Source organism: Nipponia nippon, unplaced genomic scaffold (genome assembly GCF_047370975.1).
Source record: "Nipponia nippon isolate SJK-2023a ecotype South Korea unplaced genomic scaffold, ASM4737097v1 scaffold_21, whole genome shotgun sequence".
Lineage (NCBI taxonomy): Eukaryota > Metazoa > Chordata > Aves > Pelecaniformes > Threskiornithidae > Nipponia > Nipponia nippon.
The window spans coordinates 3,222,503-3,240,249 of NW_028262338.1; the positions used below are offsets into that span (position 1 = coordinate 3,222,503).

A 17,747-nucleotide genomic window follows, 5' to 3' on the forward strand; every position below is an offset into this window, starting at 1 on the left:
CACAGGAGCAAACAGAACCCTGAGACAGAGCTAAGGTGGCCACAAGCACTTTTCTTGAAAACCCCAAGGAATAAGACACAGACCAAGACCTCCTGAAGCTGGAAAAGGTTGTTTTACTGCAGGACAGTATCCTCCTATTATCACCTCTGAAATCAGATACCCAGAAACACCAGAGACTTGGAGACAAAACAGGTCCGTACAGAGCAGCTGTAGCTGCAGCCAACACTGCGCAGCAGAGGACGGTGCTGCCACACACCCTGCGTGGTCCCGCACGCCCGCTCAGCTTCCCCTTGTCCTGCGCAGGGGACCACCACCGCTACCCCTTCACTGCAAGGAACCGAACTTACGGGAGGAAACGAAGCATGGAAAGAGCAAGGACCAGAAGGGTCCTGCAACAGGAAAGGCAGCAGGGGGAGAAAATCATGGAGACAGGAGAGGTCAAGGGACAGCCACCTGCAGAGGCATTTTACCATCCTGTAAAGGGAAGGCGAGTTGTTTTCCCATGGTAGAGTGAGAAAGCCTGTATTGGCATCGATGCACTTTATGTACCTCCATGCTCTCAAATAAGCCATCCTCAAGGACCAGGATCACACAACCCTCAATGTAGCTATCAAAACATTACAGCTTTGTTGTGATCATGCCATTATTACCATGGTAAAAACATGTTTCAACCCTGCAGAAAGTCAAGAACAGTACTTCATACCCATATCTGGTATTTGGGATCTTCTCTTCAACAGGTATTTTCACATCTGAGCTTAAACTAAGGCATTTTTTAATTCAACCTTTGAGGCTCTGTTCAAAGTGGAAGAACCAGCAGCTGATGTGAATATCCCAGAGGATACGGCTGCACAGCCCAGCAGCCCCACAGGAGTCATCAGATGGCCGGTCCCAACAGGAGCGAAGGGTTTGGAGCCATGACCGGCTCAACGTTCCTGGGAGGGACTGGGCAGCCCGCCGCGCAGGCAGGAGCAGGGCAGGGGACCGCCGCTCTGACCACCTTCCACGGCTGGAGCAGTAAGAATGTGAACTGGCAGAAAACAGCGAGCAAGCTAACGGCGCCAAGTAAAGTTCTCATTTTTATGCCATCGTGCAGATGCCTCAAAAGATGCCTCGTGATGCATGATGCAGGAGACGGAGATTTGGCTTCCACTATACATTCGCTACAGCGCGGGAGTATGTTCTCCTCCAGAACCGCCCGTACGGGCTCCATCTGCGCCCCACAGATGCTCGGTCAGTGACCTACAGACAGACAACACCCTGGCTTTTCTTAAAAGTTTAATACTCAGAATATTTTATTGGCTGGATAGCCTCTTACTGAAATTACTGTACAATTTTCACTTGTTTCAGCCAAAATTGAGGGCAATTTTGCTTAAATAAGCCTGTCTGTGCCATTAGCTCTATTTCACCAGGGAAATTTGCTCTCACTTGTGCCTATGACATCATCTATTGACATAACCCCACCGAAACAGGCATTTCAAACCCTTATACTCTGCCATTTCACATACTGCAATTATACTCAAGCTTAAACGAATCTTTGACACTAGACTTGCACTGTGTTTCGCTTCTCTACCATGCACTTCGCTTGGCTTTGTTTTTCCAAAAAGAAATATTTCCTTCTGGAGACTTGCATTGGTTTCCATCATGCCCAGAATCTCAACTATAGAAACTAAGGTTTTTGTAATAGCAAACCTTAAAAAATATTTCCAGTGACAATTTTACAAACCAAATTATACATTCTGCTTCTAGAACAACTTGGAAAAGACAAGATCCAGTAAAAAAGAGAGAGCCCATGCCCACTCAGCACAACCCAAAGGTTTTTACCATGTCTTGCGAAGGTAAACGCTGTAGGACCCCAACGGTCCAAGTCCTTCAAGTGGAAAAAACCTCAACCTGCTGAAGCCTGCTTTAATGCCTCTCTCTTCTCAAATAAGATTTTTTCTGCTGCAAAAAACAGAAGCCAGTTGCATTAATTCTCACACATCACAAGGATTAAATCAGTTTAATAGTTACCATGCAACTGCTTACATGTTTTAAGTATTCTTTCTGTCTTCATACCATGACTGCAGTTGCGACACACAGGTAAGCATTCCAGCATTTGAAGCAATACAGCATTTGGGCAAGAGCCTTGAGGAAAAGTGCAGTGCCAGGCACGATATCCGTGTTTTCCTTCCCCTTCATCTGGAAGAGCCCTTATACCTTGGCATTTCTACTTTATATGGCAACCAAGAACGGCCCAAAAATTTCTTTTAACTCAGCCTCTTATTATCGTTGGTAGGCAATAGTCAGAAAAGACCCAAGGAACTGAGATAGGACCACCTGCCCGTCTGAGCTTTTGGGATTTGCTGGAGATCAGCTCCTCATCATTCCCAGGAATTTATCCACCGGCATTGATCTATCTCTGTGAGCTCTCTAGGCACACCCCACAGCATTCAAGCTAAATTCTCTTCTCCACAAACCCCTCACAGGAGTCATCGCGTGAGACAACCTCAGAGACCGTAGCCTCTCGGAGGAACAGCACAGCCCGCAATTCCCAAATCAAAAGTATTACATTTTACAAGTGGAGTCACAGGCCCTACCAGCTCCGTCGTTAGAGAGAAACCATAAACCAAAGAGCAATGAAGCAGGTCAGAAATCGAGATGCAGGAAAGGCTGGTTTTAGGCAATTACATCATTAGTGGTCACTTCCAGACAAGAATCAAGTCCCACTTACCACTTAAGTCTTCTTACCAATCATCTGCTCAGTAGCTGCAAAGCTCATTGAACCGGAGTAAAGTTGTCTTAAAGTTGACAACATGAGACTCTGATGTATACTTGGTAAAGAGAAGTAGCTAAAATACTCAGTAGTAGTTCCTATGAGAACTTTAAAGCCCTGTTGTGTTCTGGGTTCAGTATGCAGACTACCCCCAACCCATAAAAAAAGAAACGATAGTACTTTATTAAAATACTAAATTTTATTTTTTTTCCACGTACATTTAGTCTCCCCACCATTTCCATTTGTCTGACCACCACCACCACCATGCCTTATCAAAACATTCCATACATACTTAAAATGAAGCTGAGGGTGGAGTCCCGTCTTTAAAAACTAAACAGGCATTTTGGACAACACATTCTTGGCAAGGTAATCTGGATGACATTTATCAGACACGGTAGGGAAAGCTCTTTCAGCATTTGTAAAAAGGACAGCCAAATAATGGTTACAGAAATAAGACTGCAGATTTTAATGAACGGTTTGAACTGTTTTCTTTTCTTACAGAGTCTGTCTCCACTGCCAGAGAGCTTGAATGACCTGGAAGTGTACACAAAAAGTTAGAAATTGAAATCAATTTTTCTCATTATTTTCAGTTTACTATCACCACTTACTCCACAAAATATTGACATTAAATTACAACAAAAAATGCATTCCTTTCAGAGAAAAATCCAGTTGCGAGCAAGACGGTAGGTCCTTCTGCTAGAAGACTGTTACTCGCTGTAAGTCACAATAGTAAGAATTCAGTGAAGGTAAGTGAGAGGATGGGTGTGGACCAGCTAGGCAAATATTGGCTGAACTCTGCCTACCCTGGCTAATGTCAGACCAACTCCAGTAGCTGAGGCTAACTGCCTTTAAACATTCGTTCAAGAACCTATCAATTTGTCTATCAGACAAGTTTACTCTGAACCACTGAAGGAAGCAGGAAAGCATAAGGAATTCTGTCACTGGAAGAAAGTTTTAACTCACAGGAATTTTGATAGGGAAATCTAAGACACATTTTAGCCTAGTATATGTTGAGTAATAACTAATGCAGAAACTTGCTTCCTGATACCACCTTTTGGCTTGCCCTCTTACAAGAGTTCAGTTGACTTTGGGCGAAAATGTAGCAAGAAAGCCATAATCTCCATCGCAAAACAGTTCCCCCTCCCAGACACCCTCCCCAACAAAATGCTGAACAGCAGACTGGCCTAGGTGGCCAAATTCAGCAGCAAGGAAAACCACAGCTCATTTCCTTAGCCAATGCAGTGCCAAAAGGAAAATTCTGTGGGTTTAGTAAGCAAGAGATAATTTACCAACCATATAAAAGCTGGAAAAATGTAATAAAATATTAGCTTTCCCATCTTAGCCAACTAAACCCTTAAAACCGTTCCCATTTATTTAATTTGAAGTATTGTTTGTGGTTTGTAACCCTTTGAAACAGTCCAAAGCTTGTAAAGATTAAGAAGTGGAAAAGAATCCCTAAGTCAGGTTATAAAAGTTTTTGGACTTTATCAAGTTCCAATAAATTCAGTTACCTTCTGGTCCTCCGTCCTGAAGCAATTCTTAACATAGTTGGCAAATTTGGGTTCCAGCTTAGGAAGGGAAGAACCCTGTTTTGAAAAAAGCAAGCTTTAGTGTATGCAGGTCATTTAATCACGCCAATAAATAATTTATGAAGCTTAAACCCCTTGCAATACACATGGAATTTTACTGAACTCACCTTGCAACATTCCAAACCAATCTGCTTTTAAACCATTTTAAAAGGTTTGCTTCTCTACAGCACCCAGGTATTTCTCACAGGAGTGAGTGCCTACACACTAAAATGGCTGTACAAGCATCTCTGCTGATGGCTTAAAACACAGCAGCAAGCATTCACTGCTTAAGATAACCTTGTTTGTAGTCCACATTCATACGCTCTTCAGGTAAACTAGAACTAATTCCATATTTATGGATTCTTAACTACAGCATGCAACCTGAGACATTACTATCCTTCACAGGTAGGGTTTCAACTTCAGCTCTCTAAAGCAAAAAATGAACTGATTTCCCACCTAACCTTTAAGACTCATCCTAATACATTAGCTCTATGAATTTAAAGAACTGTTCTAGAGACATTTGCTTGTATCTCTGAAATTGTCTTTGTACATATTCAAATGTACAAGGCAGATTCAGTAATTCATGGATCTAGGTTTATCTTAGTGTCTTCTCCTATCTCCAGGCAAAATACAGCAGCACACTATTTTAAGAGACATCAATTTACCTTCACATGCCCCATGAGTCATATTCTTCCCGTTTTTCAGGTGCATCAGTTGAAATATACCTAGCCAGTTATGACAGTACACTTTGCTGCTACTCAGCACACTGCAGAAGACCGCAATTTTATGTTCAAAGCAAACAAAGCTACATTAGGAGTATCTGAAACTGCAATGCTGCAATCAAGAAGCTTGGATTGGGACGAGTCTTACCCCTGGATTCTGACAAGTACTGATGCTTTTCCAGTAGCTTGTTGACATATATTTACTACATAATACAGCAATTCCACTCTAATAATTTAATAAAACAATAAAGTGATTTTTTTTTAAAGCTGCTAACTTGCTAGCTGTCAGCTGGAAGTGCTGTTGTATTGGCAACGCACAAACCTGTTGCCTCACTAAGGTATGCTCTAGCACCATCTTGGAAAACATTAAATTAAGCTGCCTGCTATTGCTTCTACATATTTGTGCTTACACAGCATTTCCCAGGAAAAACTCTTCAGCAACAGAAAGTATATTCTACAGCTACTTGCCAGTTATCTGGTCTGCATGCTTCCCTCCATAGGGACATCTGTCTACTGCGAGCAGCTCAGCCACTTCTGCTTACACTGCAGAAACAACAGTAATCGTGGCTCCTCTGAGTCATGCAGAAAACCACCCTAGCATCCACTAGATCCAAGAGGTTAGTTTGACCTAGCAGAATGATACCATCCATCACTGTCAGCTTCACAATTTAGGGATATGCACTTCAATCCTGATCACAATCTGTCACTGCTCACTCTGCATCCACTCTATATTGAAACACTTGTCTTATTTTGTATTCCTGGGACAAAACTGCCTCAAAACATCAATCTAAGCAGAAGACAATGCTCATTCTTTAGATTACTTGATTGCCAGTGTAAGGGGAAAAAAGTTTATCATCTCAGACCAAACTAAAAAAAACACCCCAGAATTCTTCATAGCCCTGACATCAGTGTAGGCTTTAGCCAAAAATAAGTTTCCAATAAAGAATTTGGTTCAGTCACAAATGAGCATATGATCTATGAGTACGCTCCTGAGCTAGATGTCAGGTCCTCACTGCCACCTATTCTGCCATAGATGTGCGTACTGAACTTCACCCCTAGCTAGCACACAGGTTTCTAAACTTTGCTAAGGGGGAAAGAATTGCTATTACCTGCTACGCTTTTACCCAACCAGCCTGTAACTAAAATGCAATTTTCATTTTTATACTTAAATAGTAGCTAAAATTGCTATTCTTATGCATAACCATGAAGTGCTAGTCAAAGCTGATAGCAACCAAAAGCCGAGTGACTGCCCTGTGACCTTCAAAAGATGAAACATCCATTGAGGGGAGACTCAATTAACCCCAGATCTCCAGTTCAGAAAGCAAATGCTTTCAAGTCTTCATTGACTCACTAATGCATATCACAAGCACCTATCTCCCCCTTCTGGAAGTTATAAAGCCTTACAAGCATCTGGATACCTAAGCTGATCACTGCTTTAAGACCAAGCAATTCCAAGCATGTGAAGAACTCCGCTTTAGTTGCCTAAAATAAAATGTGTGCACTAGATACGACAACTTTAGAACAAATATCACCTCAAGTTTGTTGCTTTGTTTATTGTTGTTTTGTTGTGTTTTTTTAAAAAATGTTAACTAAGAGTTCACTAAGAAATACCAAATTACTGAACATCACTACTGGAGGAATACAAAGTAAGTGGTTTTGTTTCTCTTGAGTAGGGAGGCTTTTTTTTGTCCCAAATGAATTTTCATTTCTGAGCTTCAACATCAACATAGTCTAATAACAGCACAGCAAGCAGTGATATATAACCGTTTCTTAAAAAAACACCCAATTCTTCTGATCTGTGGAAGTGTAAAAACAAGGCTGACAAACCTGAAGTTTCTGAAAACTCACCTTATCTACGGACGCTTGCATTTTTGCTTTAATCTCCTCTAACGACAGAGGGACTTTTGGTGTTTTTGGAGTTAGAGATTTATCCTTCTTGGAATCTGGAGTCTGAAAATTATTCATTTCATTAGGAACTTGCACATACATAAAGCTGCTTAGTATACAAGATCAAGTTTTCGAAAAACAAGAACGTTAGAACCTACTGTAGAATTTATATGGAATAAAAGAACTAGCTATCACATGGATACTTCAGATAGTTTTCAAAAAGTCACAGAAGTTAAATTTGTGCTTCCAACACATTCCTCAGACAAGCAAAAGAACATTTAAGTTTGGAGTTACAACAATTAGCATAGCTAGTATCTTACACTTCTGGGCAGGTGCCTACACAGCTCTTTCTCCCAAAAGAAATGAAACTGAAAATAGCCCCACCATTCCATGATTTAGAGTTTACTCTGTAACTGCAGCCAGATTAGGTCATGCTTTAAAAAGCACACATCTGCACTGCTTTTCAGATGCTACCCTGACATCCATCCCACACTAATTTCTGTGTAACAACCTTCCTTGCATGCATGTTTGAGTACATGCAGCAGGTAAAAAGCTGCATAAAGAAGCTTGAAAACTACAAAGCAACTGAAGAAGAAAACTGTTAGTTCTCAAATGGATCGGTTAAGCAAGACTCCTTATTAGCAGCAGCACTCATCCTCTTGTACAAGCAGCTACACAAAAAACGAGACTTGTGTTTTAAACTGTGGGATCACCAATACTCAAAGGACAGCATGTCTGATTTTGAATCTTGGCTCTTGTTATATACTGATCACTAAAGAGTTTCACAGGGGAACATGAAGCAATGAACAATATCCCAGCATGCTTCATACTAAGATTCAAAAACTTAACTTAATGGTTAGTACATTATTTAAAGTTACCATTAGGCAAGAAAACCAGCTTCCGCACTACAATAAACATTTGTTTTACTCATTTGTCTTCACTCACTTTTGATTTAGATGCTGGTGTGGACGGCTTAGAGTCTTTTCCATTTTGCTTTGCTTTCTGCATATTTTTTCCTGAAGCCTCACGGGCCGGCTGAAAAGAAAGCACTTAAGTTCATTTGCCATGAAAAACTGCTGGTAAACGTTAAGCTTAACATAATACTCAAAGACTTCATGACAAATACATACTATTTAACATCAAACAAAAAAGCATTCTCTTCACCCGTGCAACATGATCAGTGTCCATCATTTAAGCAAAAAGCATGTATGCTACAGGAAGTCAAACGAAAAACTGTTGATGCAGCACAATACATTAACATAACCAAGATCAAATTTTGTTATGATGCCATACAACTATGTGGTACCTTCACTACATTTTCCTTATATATTATATCTTTCCTTATATATTACCATGCAAACTTTTTGGGGCAGATATTGCATATAACTAATTCTAGATGGCACTGCATTTCCAAGATCTGACTCTGTGCTACTTGTTTTTTGTAACGCAACCATTACCTTGTTTTGGCATTTCATACAGAAACATCATCTGCTACGTGCATGGGCAATGCCAAATGTGTATTTAAGAACTGGATTCTACTACTCCTATGTAAATCAAGGGACCCTTTCGTTCAGCCACACTGAACTGTTCACAGTGAACTGCACATCTGCAGTTCAGATTGCCTTTACCAGGCCTTAAACTACTGTGCACTATAAGCTATAGAAATTCATTAGGGCAGAGCAGCATATAGTGAAGTAAAACATTAAATGTTTGCTTCTAAAGAGCAGATATGTAAACATAAATTCAAGCCACAGTACACAAGTTCTAAAAAATTACTACCTTCTACCACTGCAGTGGCCAAATTGTCACAATTCATTTTACCACCAGATGGCACTCAAGAGCTGATGGACTCTCACATTCAAGCACTTGGCTGCCTGACATGAACCTTCTCCAACGGGCTCACACATTTAGATCCTTTTTTTATTGAAAGCTAGGTTGCTATGAAGACCTTTTTCACAGCATGTAGGACTAACTGAAACGGCAAAGCACAACCCACATCTCTAAGGCAGATTTTGTTCGCTGGCCAACAGCTGTACACAAGATCACACCAGCCTGACAATGGCACACGTGCATACGCATGCTGTTAAGAACCCAGCCACCCCTCTGCAGCAAAGTAAATCAAAGATGGATTGGATGCGCATTCACACTGAAGTGTTCTCATGTCCTATTACAATGTCTTTACACAGACTAAGCTAAACAAAAAGCATCCCATTCACACATTCCAAATAGCTGTGCTTGAACTCATTGATTTAAGGGACTATCGGCCCGATTACTGTCATAGAATCATAGAATCGTCAAGGTTGGAAAGGACCCTTAAGATCATAAAGTCCAACCATTAACCTATCACTGCCAAGTCCATCTATACCATGTCCTCAAGCACCACGTCTATCTGTTCTTTAAATACCTCCAGGGATGGAGACTCAACCACTGCCCTGGGCAGCCTGTGCCAGTGCTTGACCACCCTTTCAGTGAAGAAGTTTTTCCTAATATCTAACCTAAACTTCCCCTGGCACAGCTTGAGGCCGTTTCCTCTTGTCCTATCGCTCATTACCAGGGAGAAGAGGCCGACCCCCACCTCGCTACAGCCTCCTTTCAGGTAGTTGTAGAGAGCCATAAGGTCTCCCCTCAGCCTCCTCTTCTCCAAACTAAACAACCCCAGCTCCCTCAGCCGCTCCTCATAAGACTTGTGCTCCAGACCCTTCACCAACTTCGTTGCCCTCCTCTGGCCACGCTCCAGCACCTCGATGTCCTTCTTGTAGTGAGGGGCCCAACACTGAACACAGTACTCGAGGTGCGGCCTCACCAGTGCCCAGTACAGGGGCACTATCACCTCCCTGCTCCTGCTGGCCACACTATTCCTGATACAGGCCAGGATGCCATTGGCCCTCTTGGCCACCTGGGCACACTGCTGGCTCATGTTCAGGCGGCTGTCAACCAACACCCCCAGGTCCTTTTCTGCCAGGCAGCTCTCCAGCCACTCCTCCCCCAGCCTGCAGCGTTGCACGGGGCTGTTGTGACCCAAGTGCAGGACCCGGCACTGAGCCTTGTTGAACCTCACGCAGTTGGCCTCAGCCCAACGATCCGGCCTGTCCAGGTCACTCTGCAGGGCCTTCCTACCCTCCAGCAGGTCGACACTTCCACCCAACTTGGTGTCATTTGCAAACTTACTGTCATCCCTTACACCGATATCTAGTCCATTATAAATCAGAACACTGCACAAAGACAAGGGCACTTCAGTTAGCTTCTGCATTACAATAAATGCAGAGTTCAAACCTAAACAGCTGTCCCACTTATGCAAACACAGCTTCCCCTCACACGCTTCCGCTTTAGGGGTCTTCATATGAATCTTTAAAGATTACTCAAAATCAGGATGGTTAATTAACACCTACGAGTAAGTTAAGAGGTGTTAGCACTTGCTCCTCCTGTCTGAATAAACTTAGCTGCAAACATTAAGTCCATGTGGTGTTATCACTCGCTTCCTTTCAAGTTCATTAAACAGGCTGTTTAATCCTTCGTGGGTGAAGAGGGTCACAATGTGTATGTGTGTATATATATGTGTGTGTGTGTATGGGACTTACTTTCTTCATTGGTGTTTTCATTTCTTCCTCATCATCCTCTAAGTCATCCTCATCACTACAATGAGAAGGGTAGTCACCATAACTCAAGATTCATACTCACAGCTTTAACCACATTAGGAACTAGTCTTCCCCCTCCCCCCAATAAAATGTTTTGTTCATGACCGAAGCAAGTCATCTTCCCCAAGTCTACCTTATACCTTGTTTTAACACACTGCAAGGTGTTAGGCCAAATACTCTTACTACTGTTAAAGCACTTAAGTACATTCCCTTCTGCTTTAATACTGAAGTCATGTATCTTAAGACTTCCACTACTACCAATAAAGAAATTCTAAATCTATTAGAAGTTAATGAATTACATTAAATTAGGTTTTATAACCCAGTATGACATATTTGAATAACACTAATTTAGATTGCATTGTGGACATAAACTTGAGGTAGTTCTGCTTTTTTGTAGCCAAGATAAAGAAGCAGCTTGCTCACTTCATATCCAGTTATGTCACACGATTCGTATTCTGAAACAGTTAACCCTGTATTTCAAAATACATCAACAAAACAAGAATACATACTCATCATCATCCTCCTCATCTTCATCATCATCCTCATCATCTTCTGATAATTTTGCTTTTTTCTTAAAAAAAGATGAAGTATGTTAAGTGTCAATACCATTTTGTTTTAATAAACAGCAACCTTGATCCAAAACAATTTGCGGCATAATTACAAGACTACCACCATCAGTTTAGCTAAAAATCAACAAGTTAGAGCCGCCAAGTCAAAAGCTATTGACAAATTCACAGCATGCTCTGAGCATACGAACCTTTCCTTCTGTATTACAGAGCTTCCATCAGCATTTAAACACTTGCAGTACACTGATGGTTACACTAGAGTCTGCACACACTCCGTTACCGTAGTGGACAACACTTCCACATAAAAGTAGCCTTCACATTATCCCCTCCAGCAAAGCTTTGGAAACTATCTGTGCTTAACTACACTTCTGGTAATTTAGTACTTGTCAAGACCCAAGTACAAAATAATCCTTCCCCACAGATGTCAACAGACCACGTACGCCAAATCAGAAGAAAATTCTGCAGACAAGCTGATTGAAAGTATACATACCTGTGGTGTTTTAGCTCCTCCTCCACTTGCTGGTCTCTTTGTTGAAGTGTTCACAATTTTTGTATCATCCTCCTCATCGTCTGATTCTGGTTCTTCCTCTAATGCTGATAAAATGATGGCAATGTGTAAAAAACCCACCTCGTTTAATAGTTAAAACAAGATTGCTAGTAAGAAACAAATAGAATAATATCACCCACAACTAAATAGGCATAGTCTTAGCGAGGTGCTGAATTGATAGGAGGAAGCTTCCTACTAGCAACCTAACCACTGAGAGCAGAAACTCTTCCAGTTGTCTGTATGCAGATACTACTACACTGCAATCCAAAATGGGTGAACACCAACCATACACTGCCTCTAACGTTCCTCGCAGAAAAGCAGCCATATAAAGTTGAGAATGTAATTGTCTCCATTTCTAAGGAGACACATTTAAGAACTTCTAGAGAGAAAGATCAGTTTCAAAGACTATTCTACAAAGCAGAAGGCTAGTCCTGGCTTAGTTTTTAGTGTAAACTCAAAACTATTTCATGGGCAGTCTTCTCATTCTCAACTGATTAGCAGTTCACAGCTTTCTGCTGTGAGACACTAACACCAGGAACCTAACACCCATTTTTAAGAAGAGAAATTAGAACTGAAACTGTAAGGCTGACAAACTCTCCTTATCCGTACAAAACAAGAAGCAAGAAGAGGTATGCAAGCATTTCTCTGAACTCCTTTGTCCTACAGTTACCTCATGCTTCTGAGGGCAGTGAGTTAAAGACTCAGAGGGCCATTATTAGAGAAAGTACTGCTTGAGATACCGGACACATCACTTAAGTTCTGCCGGTGCTGACAAGGAGCAAGATCACAGATGAGTAACCAGAGTAACACATACCTACGAGATGTTGACCGCTGACGTAAACGGGCCCTGAACCACATTTCAACCTCAAGACCACTGGTGGTGTGATCTCAAAGCCACCTAATGAAACCTAAGGAAAAAAGCATCGCTAATTTATTCAAACAATACAGGCAAAGTGTGCTTAATAGACAATTCCTTCAAATGAAACCAAGAGCACCAACACCTGTAGGCTCCAAGGCCAATACAATACCCCATGCTTCCATCTGACAGAATATTCCGGAAGTGTTTAGTCAATTCAGGGTCAATACACCACAACAGGGTTTACTCCAATCTTGTTGCTTATCATAATTAAAGCACACTTTTCAAAGCCAGACCAATCCAGATTTGTTTCTACTCATCTTGGCAGAAATGCCAATTTGAACATTATCCATCGCACCTACCCCCAGCGTTGCGCAGTTCCACTTGTACAACATCAGCAACACTGATTCAAACCACATTCCAGATGGCAGGAATGACAAGTAGGGTGCTCTTAAATCAAGAAAGGGTAGCAGTCATCTTTAGAGTATCTCAAAGAGCTTGGGACCTGCAGAACACCTAGATTTTTCTCATCCCAGGCTCAAAGAAAGCAACGCAGGCTACAGATGCATCTGCTTGCAAACGCACACATTTTTATGACATAGAGATGACATGCACAATTACTATCACTTCTGTAATATTTGAACAAAAAGCCTACTACCTCCAGATGACTAGAGGAAGTCTACTAGGCACAAATATACTCATATTTAGCTTGTATTTGCTACACAGGCCAAAACTGACACTTGTCTGAACCCACTGACCACTGTGCAGTTTCACCAAAATTCAGTCAACCAAAACCTTTTCTAACTTGTCTTTCTCACCCGAGACTCAATGTATAGTAGATTTTTCCAAGTTCCTGTACTTACCGTAGGCTGCACTGACATTTTCAGAGATGCCAGTACTACTTTAATAGGGTTGCCTTCATAGTCCAATGCTTCTGCTTCTACCACGTGTAATTCGTCTTTGGCTCCAGCCCCTAAAGTAACCTGTGAAGTAAAGAACAGGACACATTCAAGAATCTCCCCAAACGTTCTGAAGTCTTTTAACCTCCATTCACTGTTTTGTGTCTTTTAAGACTGAAGTTTGTATTTCTGACTGCTAACGGTTCAGTTGCACTCCTCCCCAAGCCAACATCCTCTTTCCCCCTAACACTGGCACTTGCAAGGTGCAACTCAAGGCATGTGTTTTGACGAGAGTGAAAAGCAGAATGTTTGCTACTGGACTATTGCATCGAAATGGGTCAGTGACAAGTCCAGTGAGCACTGAAGCTGGCCCAAGGCAAGAAGTACAAACGCATGCCTAGAGGAAGGGAAACAACTGCTATCACTACTCCAAATCACAGCCTTTATCCTTCCCCTTCCTGCCATGTTTCATCTGCCAGCTGCTTAACTATCACTTACACTACACGCTTTTTGCTTACTTGACTTTCAATGAGGAGTTAACAACTGCTCAGTTCACTACTGTCATTTATGCATATGCCTTCTGCGTTAATTCACCAAGGACTGAGAGCTGCTGTCCCACAGCATTTCAGAATTCAAGTGCCTGGATTCCTTACACTGGGTACAAGTCTGGCACTTTCTGAAGATTGAAAAAGCATAGCTGCAGGGAAGCAAATGAGTGACAAGACATGGGATGGCCCTGAAATTCCAGTTCTCTGAACCTCTGGCATCTGAGTCAGGATTACACGCAAGGGATATGAAAACCAAGAATCCCTTGAATTACTACAATTATTCCTGAGACAAGAGAACAAGGCTCTCTGTTTCCTTTCTCAATGCCTGTGAAAAGAAAGCTTTCCACCCTCCATGGAAGTTGTGGGTGTAAATGCTTCAGGCAGAGGCATACAACTCAAATTTCCAGTCTCCAAGAGCTGAGTTTTTAGGCAGGCTATAACAATCCAGATTAGATGTATCAGACTGAAGGCTGAGAAATAGGATATAGGATTCACTACTCCTGGCAAGTTTTGTAACTGTAAATTTAAAGAGGTGAAATTGCTGCTCTGATCTCACCTCTCAAATGGGTTAGTAACCACACTGAATTACCCAGCTGGTGGGACTACCCGCCAGGCCAAGAATTTAAGAGCATGCCCTCTACCCCAGTTACTCCTGTCATGTGCACCAGTTCAAGCAATACTACAGCGCTTACTGTTAATTTATTTACTGAGTGTCTGGCAAGTATCCATTCACATCCTTTAATTTCTACACTGAAGGAACGCACACTGGCAGTAAATAGGTAACGAAGCAGTGGCCATCCCTCTTTATGTTCTCAGCTATCATTAGTAAAGCATCTACAGAAACCCTCATGCCACTTTCTACCTCTATGTGATCAATCCTCGTCTCCTTTCACTTTTATCCTTTTTTTCCTCCCCACCTCTTTCTGTACCTCATACCCAAGTCCGTTGCCAAATCTGTATCTTAACTGACATGTGTCAGTCAACCTTTATACATCTAGTCTTTATCAGGTGCACAGATCAGTCACCAGGTGTTTGCTACCATCACAATCTTCCATCAACTCCTCCTGCTTGCCAAGGCATTTTCTGTTTGTAGCTATGTCCAAGATCTTCCAAGCCTCTTTGACATTTCCCGTTTGTTATTTGTTGTTTCAATTCCCCTTTCTCCTCTATATCATCTTTTGTCTTTAAAAAGACAGGTTATCAAATTAGACTTTTTTCCCACAACCCTAAAAACTAAGTACTGGTATGCATCCAATCTGCTTCATCCCCCATGAAGAGCGCACAGCATCAGAAGAGATGCTATAGATAATTTTCCAGAAACAGGATCTTTGGATAAAGCCATAAAACTCAAGTATCACTCATTAAGTAATTTCATCTGCATGACATTCAGATATGAGAACTATCTGCATGGACTTGTCCTATACATACTTTACTGTTACATTCTTCCCTCAAAAGAAAAGTCTAATTAAGAACAAATTAGTCATTGCCAAGTCCAGGCTGTAATTTTCATAAAATGCAAGGACTGAAGACACATGATTCACAAAACTGTAATGCCTATATTAAAATGTTGTAAGCATCACTGAATAGGTTTGGAGAGCATTATTATGCAAGTCTCCCGTAGGAAGCAATTCTGATGTAGGAAGTAATCCACAATTACAAGACTCACTTTGTTTCCAGGTATCATCAAGGTATCTCTTTGTATTTAAATAAACACAGTAATAAACCATAGAGAGATACTAAAACTCTTCCCGCTTTCCTGTGAAGTTGTGGCATATTATCTTTTTGCTAACCAAAAGTAACATGCTCAGCCCAGAACAAAAGCCTTGAAATTGTGTCTTGCTACGACAGCAGAAAGATCTAAGGACACATCTAAAAACGCTCAGTGTACAGATCCCGATTTCCAGGGGCACCCTGCTCAGCAAAGAGTCTCTTAGATGAATTATCTGAATAAAAGACAGCATGTCCCAGTTATATCCTTAGAGAGGGCAACACTAAGGACAATAACTCAAAACAGAAATCCCCCCATTTACATTTAGCTATTAGCTGCTTACGGGGAAAAAAGCACTAGAGTTGTGTTTGGGGAATATACAGAAAAGATTTTCAAAATAAAGTTTCTAATAAAGTTTCCTAAAATGTGCCCATGCACGATTCTTATAAATCTGTCCTCCCCACTGTGCTCCTGTAGCATCTGAACTATGGCGTTAGAGATGTCAGCGTGCATATTCTGGCCTTTAACTCTGTTTAGTAGACATTTATTAACCTACCGTGAATTCATTTTTAAAATTTCCAGACTTGTATTGCTTGCTGTAAACGATGAAACATCAGTGGATATTTTAAACTTTTTTTTTCCCCCCATAAAACAAATATTTCAAGTGACATGGTATGCTCCACTCCCAAGGAGAAACGCTTATTATTTAACAGATTCACACAGAAACTTACCACTAAAAGAAACAAGTTTAAGGAAACAAATGTACGTGTTAAAAAACTCACTTCTCACAATATCGCACACCACTACTTAGAAGTAAAAACCGAAAAACCAAACAATACTTGCCGTTCTCAGAGACAACTGATGCTCATTTTCTTCATCGTCTACTTTGAACTGATACTCCTTATCTGCTTTAAGCTCGCAGCCTGTGAAAAGACCGTTTAATTATAAGCATACTGTTTCACTTAGACGCAGGTATTTGCTAACCACTTATTATTTTACAGCTTGCCGCTTCAAGGCCCTGAACTTGCACAGAAAACCAACGGCTCACGAGAAACACGTGGGGTGGGGAAAATCCCCGCCGAGCCCGCGGCCTACTGCCGGCCACGCAGCTCCAGCGCGGCCCCTCCAAGCGCATCCGCCGTAAGACCGCCCCCGCTCAGCACCCCCCGCGCTGCCCGGGGCCACGCCACCTCCCGGGACACCCGTCCCGCCGGCCGGGCCTCCCCCAGGGCCGGCGGCAAGCCAAGGGCGCCGCGGCCTCGCCGCCCTCCACGTGCTCCACCTGCCGCCGCGCTGCCATGTGCTCGGCGGCCGCCCGCTGCCGGGCCGCGCCCGCGTCCGTAGGAACGGCCGGGGGGCGGGCGGGCGGCGGAACAAAAGCGCGCAGGGCAGGGCCGGGCCGGGCCGCGCCGCCGCCACGTGCGAGCAGCGCGCCACGTGGGGCGCGCGCCGCGGCGCGGCGGTTAACGGCCGCGGCCGCCGCGCGCCCCCTGCCCCGACAAGGCCCCCTCCCTCCCTCCCTCCCTCCCTCCGCCGCCCCGCTGAGGCGCGACGCAAGGCCGGCAGCGGGCAGCAGGCCGCGGGCCCCGCCGCCTCCCGCTCGGCACCCAGGCCCGAGGGTGCGGGGCGGCCGGGCCGTCCGGCGGCGGTCCGTTACCGAAGAGGAAGGTCTGGGGGCGCAGGGGGCCCATGCTCTCCATGTCCATGGCGCTGTCCTCCATCTTGGCGGCCTGCTCGGGCGGGAGGCGCGGGGCGGGATGCGGCGCTGCGGGCGGACGCGCACTAAAGGAAGCCCCGCGCCCGCCCACTCCCAGATATAGCCCGCGCGCTCTCGCGAGACCCGCGCGCCCGGCCGCGCCCCCTCGGCCCGTCGCCACGCCTCTGCGCACGCGCCATCCCCCCTCCCCACTGCCCCGCCGCCGCGCGCTCGCGGGCAGCGGGGGTCGCGAAATGGAGGCGGCGGGGGCGGCGCGCAGGGCCGTTCCGTTCCGTTCCGTTCCGTTCCGTTCCGTTCCGTTCCGTTCCGTTCCGTTCCGTCCTGTCCTGTCCTGTCCTGTCC

The 17,747-nt window shown here is 43.5% G+C and overlaps 1 protein-coding gene across 1 annotated transcript; it reads right to left on the minus strand.

The window, feature by feature from the left end:
• Nucleotides 1–2,929: 2,929 nt before the first annotated feature.
• NPM1 (nucleophosmin 1) lies at nt 2,930–17,504 on the minus strand. The gene is made up of 11 exons (XM_087760152.1): nt 17,346–17,504; nt 16,532–16,611; nt 13,397–13,516; nt 12,492–12,585; nt 11,621–11,724; nt 11,074–11,135; nt 10,508–10,562; nt 7,875–7,964; nt 6,891–6,992; nt 4,264–4,338; nt 2,930–3,286 (listed from the first exon to the last, which is right to left on the minus strand). Exons 1-11 carry the CDS (start codon nt 17,407–17,409, stop codon nt 3,248–3,250), a joined length of 885 nt encoding a protein of 294 aa, XP_087616278.1. The 5' UTR covers nt 17,410–17,504; the 3' UTR covers nt 2,930–3,247.
• Nucleotides 17,505–17,747: the final 243 nt, after the last annotated feature.

What these genes read in the sequence shown, in the direction of transcription:
- NPM1 (XM_087760152.1), bottom strand. Translation starts at nt 17,409, where the DNA reads ATGGAGGACAGCGCCATGGACATGGAGAGCATGGGCCCCCTGCGCCCC. An exon ending in CACCAGCATCTAAATCAAAA is followed by an intron (nt 6,993 to 7,874) that starts GTGAGTGAAGAC and finishes AATAATTTTCAG; the next exon opens with ACTCCAGATTCCAAGAAGGA. An exon ending in TCAGGACGGAGGACCAGAAG is followed by an intron (nt 3,287 to 4,263) that starts GTAACTGAATTT and finishes GTACACTTCCAG; the next exon opens with GTCATTCAAGCTCTCTGGCA.